General features: G+C 37.6%; 1 protein-coding gene across 2 annotated transcripts in view; it reads left to right on the forward strand.

The window, feature by feature from the left end:
• GALNS (galactosamine (N-acetyl)-6-sulfatase) overlaps positions 1-16,129 on the forward strand; it is a 1,207,745-nt gene that overhangs the window by 348,497 nt on the left and 843,119 nt on the right. For both annotated transcript variants that reach the window (XM_044081696.1, XM_044081697.1), the window contains exon 6: positions 827-893. In XM_044081696.1, coding sequence (XP_043937631.1) covers positions 827-893 — 67 coding nt within the window. The remainder of the gene's footprint in view (positions 1-826; positions 894-16,129) is intronic.

The following is a 16,129-nucleotide window of genomic DNA, read 5'->3' on the forward strand; positions in this document are numbered from 1 at the left end:
TCTAGTGGCTCCCCTCACCACCACTGTCATGTTCATGTTCAGTGGCTGAACATGGGCTTTTGACCATGTTTACTACTTATGCATGGTGAGACGTCCATGCTTATTTACACAGCTGAGTGCTTTCTTGAATTCTTGGGCATGTAGATGGCTTCCTGGGATTGGTTCTGGGGAGGGAGCAAATGGATAATTAGTATATGCCTCTCCACCGTAGAATGCCTAATTAGCATTCAGCTCAGCCATGAGGTCATCCTTTTGTGACACTGGGCATCGTTGTGCTGGAGGCCCATGCAGCACAATGTAAGGGTGCTTACTGAATAGCAAAAAGGCACCACATTGTGTACATGGCTGTATACACATGGTGGTACCTTTTTGAATGCTGCCTGAATTTCAGCTACTGTTGGAGGGTTGCTTTTTATATCAATCATTTGGACAATATTTTTCACCTCAACATCAAGGATGGAAAACAGTCTGCAAAAGTTCGGGTCTGTTCCTTTACTCTCTGAGTGCAGACATTACCGATGGATAGCAACCTGATTTAAATGCAGAACAGTTTAGTTAACTGTTAAAATCCAGGGAGTCAGCTTTCTTCAAATTTGATCCTACGGTACACTGAAAATTTTAAGAAATGTCAGAAGATTTGACTGTGTTGCTGAACATTTGAGACATTTTTACTGTGTAACATTTTGACGTGTTAATATAGCTAGCAGTGGGGACAGAATTCTTTTCAGAAAAAAAATTATTTTTTTGAACCCATTTTACTGTTTTTTTCCAGAATAATGAATTCCATTTTATTTCTCAAAATGTTGAATTATTATTCTTTTTTCAGATACTTTGAAGAGTTTCAAATTGACTTGAAAACTGGAGAGTCCAATCTGACTCGGATCTACTTGGAGGTAATACATATACTTCTTTTCAACTGTTTTGTTTTAGTTTAAACCCCAGTACTACTACTAAATTGATGTTGTTGGGCATCAGGGCTGTAACTTCCCCAAATTTGCCAAGAAAATAAGTACTTTCTGTGAAATATTTTTATTTTTATTTTGCTGCCAGCTACATTTCTGAATTATCTTCATCTGAGCTGCAATGCTTATGAAATTCACACTAGCACATTCAAGGGATGCATATAAAAACATGTCTGTTTGTTTGTAGCTGGGCTGTGTTTTAAAATATTCCAGTAAATACACATGGTTCCTCCCACTGACATTCAGGCTGTTATTTCTGTAGATGGTATGTTCTACTGAACTTATAAAATGAAAGTGGCAGCATTATGGCAGATATTTAGGCTGTGGAATGTAGCCTGCATTAAAATTGCTGTGTTGCGCATGGCTTTCAGTCAAGTCACTAAAACCTCAATTCCTTCCAGCATCACCTGTTTCTCTGATCCTGTTCTTATTGGCTTTAATACTGAGCTAAACGCAAGTATTGTTTTCAGGATCGTAGCTGCATCTGACTGTGACCACTAAGCAAGCCAGTAAAGATTTTGAAAATGTGAAGGGCAGGCACATGGTCTGGGACTGTAGGATGTTGCTGATGTTTTGCCTTGCTTCAGTGGAGGTGTAGCATTTGTTATTCTTTATTCTTAGTGCCACAGTAGCCTATGAGTAGATTCCTGCTAGGGACACAGGATCTGGCCAGCTTTCCAAAGCTGTACCCCCCCCCCCCATTCAGTCTGGCTGCTGATAGGCTGCACCCTTTTTGAAAGGAAGTATGTATGCATCCAGAAAGAAGTCAGTCTTCAAGATTTTACTGCCCCGAGAAAGAAAAGGTCACCCTGAGTCAACAACCAACAATCGATAATCGCCATAAAAATCAACTAAACATAACAACCTTAACAAAGGAGGTTGTATCTCACCTCAACTAAAAGGAGATGGTGGGAGGGTGCAGCTACGGAAGCAGTGAAAAAAATTGAATAATCTAACTATATGGTAAGCAGGGCTTGCACAGCTGTACTTTCTAATCTACTTCTGCTTTTGTAATGTGAATACTTCTTGACAAGTGTAGTCCGATCATAAGCCCAAGTGGGTAGTGTCCTGCGAAAAGAGTGATGGGTACCTTCAGCTGCTGTAATGTTTCTCAGAACAATGACAGTGGCTATTGAATTCTCATACATATGCTTCCTGCTCTGCCTCATACAGTGACTCTGCATGTACTTTGATTCTAGCAGTTGTCACCAATAATTCATTTTTTTTACCCAACTTACCTGTTTCAGCATTATGAGGGGAGGCTGTCCTTGCACTTAGTTGGTTTAAAGCAGAATAAGGAATCTGGGATACATTTCAAGTTTGTCACAGGATGTTTGCAAATCATTACTTATTAGAGGCAGTGTACTAGGTAAGCAGTTATAAATCAGAGAGTACAGGAGGAAACAAAAGACAGGTTTACAGAAATGCAGTTCTGGCTCCTCAAACGTACCAAGACATGTATTTAGTAAACATAATCTAACATTTGTATGGTGGCAGTAGTGGTTACACTGAAGAGAAAAGATGAAATGTACTATCTATATAGTTAAATTGGAGGAATTATTATAGCAGCTACAACTTGTATGAACAATACACTGAGTGTTGAATTTAGGTATGTTTATATTAGTGTGTGAATGTGCCCATGTGTTAGTTTACATCATTCCTCTTATTTAGTGAATGGTTGGGTTACATGCTTTTCTTTGCCACCTATAATTAATTTAAATCAATGAACGGAGGACAAACCACACTGGTCCAAGATGAACAATAAAAAGTTAGCGCTTTCGTTTACTAGTTTAGCAAACTTCTTCAGACAAGAATACAAGTGGACAAATACAATTTATAATTTCAAAAATAGTGACATCACTTCCTGCACATTAAAAAATCAATCACAATTTAAAGTTACAACACTCATACTAAAGACTGAACAACAAATCAAACCTGCGAAAGTTATTCAAAGCCCTAATTTGACAAATAAATAAACAAAATATGTATACATAGATATTAATCAGTCAAAAATAAGACATTTTTTCTTAAAATATATATAGAAATATATATAATAATATATGGATACTTATATGTTATTTATAAGTATAATAAATTCAAGAAAAGGAAACATTTTTCCACCTTCAAACAATATCAATAAAGGAGAACAAATGTATTCATAAAGGCATAACCAGAAAATATGTTAATGGAACTCTAGCGCATTAAAGCCTTCAATTTTAAAACACTTTTAATGGATACTGAATCATTCAGCCCCGGCAGAGTCAAAGTATTAAGTTTTTGTTGACAAATCAATTTCTTCTCATCCAACCTTAATTCTCTAGGCCCCCCTCTCATATTATCACATATTTTTTCTATAACCAAAAATCTAAATTCGTGGTCAGAAAAGCCATTAATGTGTCTTGCTAAGGCATTATTCAAGTTCTTCTTCTCAATTGCATACAAGTGTTTATAAATTCTATTTTTCAGGGGTCTCTCAGTTCTTCCTACATAAAATGCAGGACATTTCAAACATGAAGCCAAATAAACAACCCCCCTTGTATTGCAATTGAATTTACCTTTGATTTGGTATTTTAAATCATTAATAATGAAAAAGGTAGTAACATTAATATATTTGCACCAGCGGCAAGCTTCGCACTTAAACATGCCACAATATGGTAAGTGGCATTTAGGAATAACAAACTCAAGAAAACCTTTCAGATTTTTACCTTTTCTAAAGACAACAAATGGAAAATCACCCACATGTGTTCTAGTTAAACTGTCATCCATAAGAAAGAACCAATTTTTATAAATTGATTTCACTAAGAGGGCGTCAATAGAAAAAGTAGTGATGAAACTTAGTTTAACTATATTTGTCTCAAAAGGGGAAAAGGAACCATTAGTATCAACTATATTCACATTTGACTCTCTTAATGATACAATATTATTGACCACATCGAGGTCAATAGATCCATCAAGGTGTTCCATATCTAAATCAGTAAAGGTAGAAGTATCAATGCTTTTTAATAAAGTAACTAAATCACTTCTTAAAATACACTAAAAACGGAGGAGCCAGTAGATAGCTTTCGTCCTTTTATTAGTGTTAAGAACTGTATCAATGACAGTGCATGTGAAAACCTCAACATTTATACTAAGTGGGAGTGAACAAAAACAGGCTTAACCATTGAAAATAGGACTGTAACTACAGTAGCCAATGAACAAAATAATGTGCAATGACTGAATGCAACATAAATAGAAAGACATTTAGCCTTGCCATCAAAGGTTTAAAAAAAACAATTGATCTTTTCAAAGTTACTTCGTTAATGACATCCTCTACCAACTCAATAGGATAACCCCGTTTGATAAACATCTCCTTTAAAAGTTGACACTCAGTCAAAAAATCACATTCTAAAGAATTCATCCTTGCTGCACGTACCAATTGGCCTTTATTACACCCTTCTTCTGGAAGAAAGGGTGGCAGCTGGAGAAATGAAGAAATGTGTGTGAATAAGTAGACTTCATAAATATTTTTGAAGTATAACCATTCAAGCAATATTTTTTGTTTAAATCAACATCCAAAAAGGAAATTTTATCAGTGTTAAATTCCCATATGAATTCTAAAAAAGCAGTGAATTTAGTAATATGTTGGACAAAAGATTCAGCTGAATGTCTGTCACCTCGCCAAAGTATAAAAATATCGTCCAGGTAACGGGTGTACCATGCAGTTCTCTCCTGGAAGATTGCATCCTTAAAAAGGAAGTTTCTCTCCCAGAAGGCCATAACTGTGTTGGCAAAGGTGGCCCCACACGGAGAGCCCATGGCAACACCCATTCTCTGGAGATAATATTCATTATTAAAAAGAAAATAATTATTGCTCAAAACCAATTCAAGCAAATAAATCACCAAATCAATGCCAGGACCATCAATACCTTTTTCCAGTAAAAAATCTCTGACCCACTCACACCCGATGCCCTGTGGTATAATGGTATAGAGATCACGGACATCAATTGTAAGGAAGTTCAGGTTCTCGGAAAAAGGAAGTTCAATCATAGCTCCCAGGAAGACCCATGAGTCCCTACAAATCTGAGACTCATTTTTCAGGGCGTTCTTTAACTTAGTATCAACAAATTTAGCACACCCGTAAGTAATGAATTGCCTTCCATCAATAATTGTAGGAAAGGGGAGTTTATCAGGTTTTTGTGTATTTTAGGCAAGCCGAATAAAATGGGAACCAAGGGGTGTGAGATGGACAGAAAATTAAACAAATCAACATCAATCCGTCCATCTATGAATAAATCATTGATAAACCCTTTTATGCGTTGATAAGCCCCGTTAAATTTGTTCAAGGATACTTTGAAATAAGCTGTATTAGCCAAAAGTAAATCAATTATGTTATTATAATCTACAATATCCATTAACACCAACCCACCCCCTTTATCAGGCTTCATAATATGGATGTTAGCGAATCTCAGATTTTCCAAGGCGTCCCTTTCCAATTTAGACAAGTTAAACAACTTAGTATTACTAAGTACTGTTTTATTAAAAACACTTCTAAAGTCATTCTCACAAATTTTTTCAAATAATAGAATAGTAGGGTTTAGTGCAGGGTTAAAAACACTAGCAACCCTAAAATCCTTAGTCAGGCTAGAATTGCTCCCAAATAATACATTCAAATTAAGTTTACGAGTAAAAATCTTTAAATCTATCAATGTTCTTGCTACGTCACCTCTAGTAGAAGGGACAAAGGTCAACCCCTTAGCAAGAACTTCGATAAGCAATGAACTAGGAACAAAGGTTGAAAAATTCTATATTTTAAAGTCCTGTGTACTGTTCAATAAAACTTGAACAGGCCCATAGGGGGTCATTAAACTAGGGTCAATTACAGGACTAATGGGAGGAATTACCTCCTCCTCTTGTTCTGGCCCTTCATTTTCCAAAATTGCTGCTGTTGTGGGTATTTTTGTTGGCCGCCCGTGTTGAGTTTCTTGTTCCCCTGAAAACCCTGATTAGAGTTAGAATTATCTATGTTGTTATTACTATTATTATTGTTGGTATTCGTGCTTATAACTCTATTAGCCAAGCTTTCACTTCTAACAGGAGATATGTTGTTAGGTGTAGTACAATTTGTTGACACACCATTATTATCAGCATGTGTAAAACTATCACCTGAATCGAATGTAGGTCTATTCGAGCTAAAGTTGGAATTAATATTCAAATTAGAAGGAGGTGGTGGATATGCCATCCCTTTCCCATACGCTAAAGAGTCCCTATTCAACTTTTTATTTTTGTTCTCCCTAATTTTCAATAAAGCATTTTCGATACTATTAAAAATTAGCAAAAAATCATATTTGTAACGCAAGAAATCAATGTCATTTCGAATACTAGAATCTAATTCCACTAATTCAGTCTTTAAATCGTCCATCTGAACGCAATAGTCTTTAATCAACAGCTGCATAAACTCAATTCCCTGTCAATCAAATAAATTTATTAAGTCCTTGGGGAAAGTTGAATTAGGAATTAGACTTGTTGGGTAGCGCCACAGTCTTAGCCCTTTGGGCACTTGCTGTTGTTTAGTACATTCAGTAAGATATTGTACTTCGATTTGAAGTTTCTTAAAACGGAACAGTTTCATGTCGTAAACCTTAAGAAGGTTTACTAATCTATTTTCATCATTGTTCAAATTAGTTAAGTTATTGGCTTGTACGGACCCATTCGTGAAACAAGCTGGGTCCTTAAACCAATCCTCTAAGACTGGAAAAACAGATAAAGTACTTACTGCACAAGCAGCATTGTCCGTTGTGCGAGGATGCCCATTTGAAGAACACGGAGTAACTGGAGAAGTCCGAACTCCGGAAAAAGGCAACGGACAAAAAGTAATAGCCCCTGTTGACTTGTTGCCTCGATCCTGCGATCCTAAGGCATTCTCCATTCCACCAGGGCCGGGCAGGTTTGTTGGAAAGAGCAGAAGAGAAGAACCGGCACTTCCAGTAACTCGAGGTAAGGCATTCACCACCAGTTTGGCAAGTGTGTCAACACATTGCGACAACATCTCGATCAGAGCAGTTAGTTTCCCAATATTATTAGAGTCTGTATTAGGCAGGGAATCTGTAGAATTGAATAATGGTTGCGATCCAATTGCAGTAGGGTCCTCCATAAAACCACAATGAACAAATACATGAAAAAAACTGATAAAAAGCAAACTGCAACACTTAAATCAATGAACGGAGGACAAACCACACTGGACCAAGATGAACAATAAAATGTTAGTGCTTTCGTTTACTAGTTTAGCAAACTTCTTCAGACAAGAATACAAGTGGACAAATACAATTTATAAGTTCAAAAATAGTGACATCACTTCCTGCACATTAAAAATTCAATCACAATTTAAAGTTACAACACTCATACTAAAGACTGAACAACAAATCAAACCTGCGAAAGTTATTCAGAGCCCTAATTTGACAAATAAATAAACAAAATATGTATACATAGATATTAATCACTCAAAAATAAGACATTTTTTCTTAAAACATATATAGAAATATATATAATAATATATGGATACTCATATGTTATTTATAAGTATAATAAATTCAAGAAAAGGAAACATTTTTCCACCTTCAAACAATATCAGTAAATGAGAACAAATATATTCATAAAGGCATAACCAGAAAATATTTTAATGGAACTCTAGCGCATTAAAGCCTTCAATTTTAAAACACTTTTAATGGATACTGAATCATTCAGCCACGGCAGAGTCAAAGCATTAAGTTTGAGTTGCCAAATCAATTCCTTCTCATCCAACCTTAATTCTCTAGGCCCCCCTCTCATATTATCACATATTTTTTCTATAACCAAAAATCTAAATTCGTGGTCAGAAAAGCCATTAATGTGTCTTGCCAAGGCATTATTGAAGTTCTTCTTCTCAATTGCATACAAGTGTTCGTAAATTCTATTTTTCAGGGGTCTCTCAGTTCTTCCTACATAAAATGCAGGACATTTCAAATATGAAGCCAAATAAACAAGCCCCCTTGTATTGCAATTGAATTTACCTTTGATTTGTTATTCAGTCTTTAGTATGAGTGTTTAACTTTAAATTGTGATTGATTTTTTAATGTGCAGGAAGTGATGACACTATTTTTAAAATTATAAATTGTATTTGTCCACTTGTATTCTTGTCTGAAGAAGTTTGCTAAACTAGTAAACAAAAGCGCTAACTTTTTATTGTTCATCTTGGTCCAGTGTGGTTTGTCCTTTGTTCATTGATTTAAGTGTTGCAGTTTGCTTTTTATCAGTTTTTTTTGTGTACCTATAATTAATTTACCAACCAAAACATTACACCTTTGAGGATGTTTTGCAGGTGTAACAAGCACAATTAAAACTGTTGATGTTACTAATGTTTTTCAGAGAGTTTTGTCAGAAAAAAAAAAAGAAAGGGAAACTTTTATTTCTGGTTAAGGCACCGTTCTTGGCAAGACTGTAAAGCTTAGACCATGTGCTAGAAGAAAGCAAGCCTGATGTATCACTGCAGGACCTGGCTGTTTTTGATTTGAATGTTGTCTCTGTTCAAACGGCTATGGTGTCATCTGATTTCACTTGTTGACTAAACTGAACTTTTAACTCTGTGGCATAGCTGTGCTCATTTGCGTGGTAAACTACAGTGGCATCATTGACAACTTATGAAAGGCGATATCAACATTTTACTGTACAGACCTTTAATAGCTGATCACAACTGAAGTCTCCATGACTTTCAGCAGGTCCCATGCTAAATACTTAACCTGCATGATTGCAGCAGTTATGTGGAACACACCTCCCTGCAATAGGATTTAAATGTAGGATAGCATATTGATAATTATGCAAGGAAGAAAGCTAGTCTCTGTCTATGTTCTACTCTCAGGAAGTTTGTTTCCTTTTTTGTTCTTAATCTCATCATCATTTTACACCTGACAGAACCTCAAGTTCAGGAAAAGAAATACAAAATGAGATTTGTATCGTAAAATGTGTATGGTCTGTCAGATTGTTCATATAATGCAACATAGACCTGACCCAGAATAGAGAGAGAGACAGACAGAGAGAAGTGACAATTGACAGAATTAAGAATAAGTAATCCATATGAAAGTTCTGAGAAGGATGGCAGTAAAACATAAACTGAACTGAAGAGTGAGAACTGTCTACAGCACATAGGCCTTTAGCATTCCATTCAGCTCCCTTCTTTCTACTGTATAACAGATTTGTCTTCTTGTCACTTCTAAACATCATAGGATAGTGTATTAAGTGTTCAGTTGTGTTAATTCTTTCCATACCTAAATAAATGAATATGTGTGGGACAGTTTTACATAATTGAAAGAGCAGAGCATAATGGAATTTTTTCAGGCCTTTGTATTTTATACTAGTCTTACTATTCTGTTTATGATATATTTTTATCCTACAAAGTGTTTTCATATTCATTACTTTAAATTTTTTTCCAGTCAGTTGTTTATATTTCTGTTTATTGCATTAAATGTTTTGCAACTTTAGCACACTTATCAGTATCTGTGTAGTAATAACAATAATAAACCAAGCTCATCTTCCATTTTTCTTTTCCAATATTACACATCATTATGCTGCTTTAACACGTTACTTCTCTCTACATTTTGAGCACCATTTTTGTTGAAGAATAAGATTTTGTTAAAAAAATCACACACCTATAAAGATATTGATCAAATACGAAATGGAAACATAAATCAGTTTTGCACATGCATACCATCACTTAGAAGTCAGATTAAATTTCACTGAACTCGTTTGTCTTGTCAGTTCTCATGTACCTGTTAATCCTGACTACTACTGCTCAGAAAGTTCTCTTTTGCCTACCACTTGTCAATCCTCTCTTTCCTTTAACTCCCCTTCACACTTCTTTTTACTAAATATACTCAGTCTGCCTGGCTTATGCCTTAATGACCCACTCTTCATTTTTAATCTAATTAGTTGAAAAAAGTTTATGTAAAGTATGACTAGTATTGTTGCCTGACAACACATGGTCCTGCAGCCAAGCTTCGTGGGTCACAGGAGGTGGAGCCTTGACTGTAATCCACGCAACTGGAGTTCAGCTAGCAGCCCTGGCACTGGAAGGACCACGCAGGTGGGGGGGGTAGGAGTGATGAGGGCATGGCCTGCTTGCCTCTCCTGGGAGGTGAGGAGAAGAGTATGCTTACTGGGGGGCACATTGAGCTGCATGATTACCCTGTCATAGACTGAGTAAGTCATTGATTATGCTTCAGGAGGTGGGGCGCAGAGCTGTTTGAAGGAATGTCCGTTATGGAAACAAGAGGTTGTTTCCTCCCCAGCATTGCGCTGAGTGCATGTGAGAACCAAGACATTTGTGACAGCCCATCCTGCTTGACCATAGCCCTGATGATATGAATGATAGGGATGACTGACCATGAGAGGGTTGATGATCAACAGATAGGGGCAAATTGAGCAAAAAATGCTTCTCCAGTTCGTTTTTTGGATGGAATGCCTTCTGAGAGGAGTCTGTGTGTCCTCCCTGTGTAAGTTTGGGGTTTATCCAGGTGCTGCAGTTTTCTCCCTTGGGCAGTCTTCTGCCCAAGGTCAAGTAATTATCATCCAGAGTTTATGCATAAGAGACATGAGTAACAGACTGGCACACTGTCTGAGATTAGACTCCTGATTTGCATCCACTGATTGCTGGGATAGATGCTAATTCCCCTGTGACTCTGAAATGGATATTGTAGGTAATCAAGAATGAATGAACGAATGAATGAAGCTGTGTTTATAGCCAGTCAGACTTTAGCAAGTCATGTGTGTTTACAACTGCGTATTAAAACGTTAAGCATTTATTTTATACATTTTTGCCTATATACAGCCAAACAGTGTTAGCTAAATAATTAATATAATAGTTGATGTTTGTTGCAGTGGTCTGACACCATTCTTTTCTAAGGTAGTGCCAGTAGTGACAGGGCAAAAGAAACCCTGAAAGATGTCATTCCAGATGGTGGTATATGGAGCACAGGGCAGTGCAGTTATTCTAGTTTATAGCAGCATCATTGATTTAGGTTAAATGTATTGTTATTGCATGAAATGCACTTGTACATGAGCAAGTAGTTTCAAGTATTTGTTGGCTGAGCTTTGTCTTAGAGGTGCTGACTTCCAAAGTATCACAGTAGAACTTTTTCATCCGTTTCAGGTGCTTCTCAGAGTGGATCTGCTATGTAGCCTGAACAGTAAGGCCACTGCTACAAGACAGTTTCTTAGCATGTACAGTGCTGAATTACCATTTTTTTAGTTGTAGCCATGGTGTTAGTTGACGCTGCCCTGATGTAGCCCCATCCATTCAGTTGCTTCCTGCAAATCTGTTTTATTTTGAAGTCACCAACTGCCATTGTAATACAGTATGGTTTATTTTGTATCCCCTTACAAACAGTTGGGAAATGGACCCTTTGTCACATGCAGAGTAAATTAAATGTATTTAAGGAAATGATAGTGGTGTAGTGATATGATACAGGTTGCAAAGGATATTTGCACTTTATAGTAAGAAGGATCATTTCAGTAATGTTTGTTACAAGGGAGGAAGATAGCTACATATGTCAGCCTGATGTAACATTGTGCACCCATATATGTCTGATACCAGTTCTAGTCTTGGATGAGAACGGCTCCAGCTCTGTAGTCTTTGGTTATATCCTCTTCCCTCCACTCATCCCATGTATCCTTCTTGTGGCTTTCCCCAAGACTCCTTTCAGCAGCTTGATAGCCTGTCTTATTTTCTAGTGTGGCTTCCAGAATTGCAGCCAGTACTCAAGATTTGTTTGAGCAGATCATGAAGAGAGGGAATATTACTTCTTTGCTTTTGGAAGTATTTCACCTGCTGAGACATGCAACATTCTGTTGGTTGTTGCCATTTGTCCTTTCAGTTTGCTCCAGGTGGTCCTAACCAGATTTAAGCAACATAGCCACATCCGTTTTCTGCCTTATCATCATTTCCACTTCCCCACCTGAAGTTTCACACTAAACTTGTGGCCCAGATACCATTGATTGCATTTGCCTTCTCTGAACTTCAACTTATGTTTTTCTCCTAACTGGTCACCTTTCCTATATCTTATGTCAGACTCATTCCTTCAGCCGATCCACCACTACAGTACGTAACTTTGCATCATCAATAAGGAGGTTGGTTCTGTTCTCTTTTCTGTGTCTCTCAAGCATGTTTGAAATGAACACACTGAAGAGTAGTGGACCCCCCCCCCCATAGTACTCCATTAGTCTGTTGTTCTTATTCCCGATATTTTCTCTTTTGCCATAATGCTGTCTTCCATTTAAACTTGCATCAGTCCCGTTTCTCACTATTTTTTTTAATAATTCCCCCCCAACAGGACAGAGCTCAGTAGATTCTTTACCTTCACCTAGTCAACCCATTTGTTCTGTAGTAGCAGGAAACTGGATCCCTGGGTGAGGTGAGAGTCTTACAGTCCATTTGTTTCCTGTCCATGTATTCCCCAGTCATCTCATCTGCTCCATTACAGGAATCAAGTGGTAGCAAGCAGAACAGCTTGTTGGTCCCATGGGATGGCCTGCTGTCTCCCCAGCAGAGTACCCCATTCTCTATAGTAGCTTTTCCAATCTCCTCTATAGCTGTCCTCAAAGAAGAATCGTGTCTCCAAACGTTGAATGCCCCTTGCCTGGAATTTCATTTGTTACATGTGTGTGGCCAGTACATACCGAAGGGGGTATTGTACTCATTGATGGGCCTGAGATGATCGAATGCAGTAGAACAATGACTTCCTTGGACTTGGTTGCCATGCCCTTGCTTGTAAGCTGAGCAACATAGAATGATTTCCTTACTACCTTAGACATATTTTTGTTGAAAGCCAGATTGCTGTCTGTATGCATATCCAAATCCCTGACTACTGGTTCTACTCTTAAGGGTGTGCGTTCAATGATGTAATTTCCTAAAGTGTCTAACTTCCCAAAGAGTACTATTATGCATTTTTTGGCATTGAGTTTTAAGCAAACAAATAGTGCCTTCCAAACCAAATTCTGGAGGTAAATTATCTTCCTGTGATTAGGGAGCCAGTTCAAAAACATCTGTCAAAAACCTCACCAGACTAAAAACTCATAGCTTACAGGAAAAACAACTAGCAAGTGTCCCTGTTGAAGTATCATGTTCTCCAAAAACATATTGTGGTGGAAAGATCTTTTCCAGTGTCACCCAAAATAAAGGTGGTAGAAAATGAAAGTAAGACTCTCAAAACTGGATCTTGTATGAAGACATCTCTTTATTCATAAATAGCACTTTACAGGCAGATGAACATTGCTTGGATAATGTGTTAAAGCTTGTTAAAAGATGCATTTATTTCAGTTGTTCAGAAAGGGGCCATTCTTCAAATATTATCCACCCTCAGGGGTAGTGCCATCGGTGGGGGAGTGGTCTAGAATGTTGTCTTTCCAAACAAGTTTTACCTGTTTGCAAAGCCTTAACAGCTATGTTTCAATTGCATCTAATGAAAAATAGCAAATCTACCTCAAAAATCTTAAAAATAAGTGCAGCAAACTGTTGAAAAGCAAAATTAAGTCCGTAAAAAAAAAATAGGTCTTTAGAAATATCTAACCCATTTTAGATGAATACATCTAACACTGGAAATATCAGTTATAAGAATCAGCACATAAATGTAGACCCAATCCCTGCAGGCAGACCTGAGAAAGGTACACAAAAGCACTGCAGAATCAGCTCCAGAAGGGTGAGACTCTCTTTCTGTGTTTCTATTTATTGCGACATACCTAGCAATTTTTATACCTTTTTGTTTTATCAGTTTATAGTGATTTAAGACAGGAATGTAATTTGTTGGAAAGCTGTGTCTGTACCTATACAATACTTAGACTGGTTTTATAATAAAGAAAACTAACCATCGAGTAGAAGGTAGTAAAGTCACAATTTTTTTTTTTTTTTTTTTAAACATGGGCTTAAATTTGTTTTTCAACCACAGTTTGCTTCACTTGTTTTTAAGATTTATTTAGGTAGATTTGTTGTTTTTCATTAGATGCAATTGACATGTAGCTGTTAAGTCTTTGGAAACAGGTAAAATTCATTTGGCAAGGCAACATTGTAGACCACACCCCAAGTAGTGATCCATCCCCGACTGATGGCACGATGGCACTACCCGAGGGTGAGCATATCTCGAAGAATGTCCCCTTCTCTGAACAATTGAAATAAGTGCATATTTTAACACGCTTTAACACATTCAGGCAATGTTCATCTGCCTGTAAAGTTCTATTTATGAATAAAGAGATGTCTTCATACAAGAAGCAGTTTTGAGAGTCCTACTTTAATTTCTAGCAACCTTTCTGTTGAGTGATACTGGAAAGGATCGTTCCACTATATTCTTTTGGAGAACATGGTTATTTCAACAGAGACACTGCTATTTTTTTTTCTTGTAAGCCATGAATTTTTAAACTGATGAGGTTTAAATTTTAAGATGTGATTTTGGCACAGGTCATTTGTCTGTATTAGTCTTTCCTACAGGATGTTAGTTTCTTGGGAGAGTCTATGACTGTTCCTTCTTTGCAGTCATCTGTAAGCTTGGTTAACCAGATGCCCTTGACATTGCATTGGCCTTGACTTTTGAGAAGTAGATGCCAAAAAGGAGCAGACCCAGCACAGAGCCCTGAGGGACTCCACTAGTGATCAGCCTCTTTCTGGAGGTGGTCTATCCAGTCCTAACTTCCTGAGTCCTATCTAAGAACTAGCTGGCAACCAAGAGTGTAACATATGGGCTTATGCCTATATCCATGAGTTTGTCTACAATGCCAGAATGGATTATAGTATCAAATACTGTAGCCAGGTCAAGGTAGGCACCATACACTGTTTTGCCCTCATCCATTACTTGGTGAACTTCTGAAATAAATCCACCAGGATGAACAGGCATAATCTTACCATGACAAAAACCAGACTGGGTTTGATCTAGTGTTTGAAGGTTTTCTATGCCCTTATTAATCAGTTCCATGATAATTATTTCCATGGCTTTGCATATGGGATCATAGGAAGTTACTAGGCTATTGGCCCTGAGGCCCTTACAAGCCTAGCCAAGAATTTAGCCCATGTTCCGACAAGTCAGCACCTGATGCTCCTGTCCACCATGGAAAAAAATTACACCTGTGGTCTATGTTGAAGAACAGTGCATTAACCCGCCAAGCCACACAGCTAGTCAGACTTATAGGTCTATAGTTCAAGGTGTTCAACGATGGCATGCCCTTGTGCAGAGAGATGGCCATTGCAATTCTCCATTCATGTAACATAGCCTGTTTGGAGGCTGTTATTAAACAGTGACTCTGGTTGTTCTGATAGGTCATGTTTCGGTCTATTTAGGTGGCATCCTTGGATGCTGTTGGGGCCCATTAGTGCAGTGTTTATGGCCTTAGAGAGTATATCTGGGGTGGGGGGGGGGGTTGACGATATTTCCTGGGAGGCACCTGGGGAGAGAATGGGTTTAAAGTTGGAGCTGAATTTGTTAGCCAGCAGATTTACTATATCTTCTGGCTCTGTGTAGGTGTCTCCATTTACAATCAGTTCTGCACAGTGCTGTGTGCTGCCTTTGAGGTTTTGGACATAGCTAAAGAAAGTCTTGTGGTCCTCCTTTGCCTTGTTTACCTCAGTGTGGCTTTAGTAGACTTGATTTATCCTCTTAATTGTTTGTTTATATTGATGAGAGTGTTTTTATCATGCTTGGCATGACACTTCCTAACCCTGGTAGTGATTTTTTTTCTTTTGTTTTACAGCCTTTGTTCTTGCATTCCAGTAGGGAGGTTTGTTTTTTGAGTTAGTTCTGAGTTTATTTTTGGCAGGCATATAGATATTTTAAGCCTTTATTGACATGATTGTACAGGGTTTCTATTAATACTTTTGTGTTCTCAGGGTTTGGATGCGGCTTCAAATTTTGACAGGTTATCACTTAGTATTAGAAAGTTTGCCTTAGAATAGTTCCTAAATGTTATGGGGTTAGCTGTGGTGACAGACTTGATTTTAATTATGAAGGGGACAGCTTTGTGATCTGACCTTACCAGACAGGACACAACATGGAGCGGGGGGGGGGGGGGGTACAGCATTATTCCTGGTTTGTAAGTACCAGATCATGTGTGTTTGTTCATGTAGTGGGCGTATGGGCTATATGGTCCAAGTTGTTTGTGTTTACAAAGTCCAGGAATCCCTT

This window comes from Protopterus annectens, chromosome 8.part1, assembly GCF_019279795.1.
Source record: "Protopterus annectens isolate FY-2018-M chromosome 8.part1, PAN1.0, whole genome shotgun sequence".
NCBI lineage: Eukaryota > Metazoa > Chordata > Ceratodontiformes > Protopteridae > Protopterus > Protopterus annectens.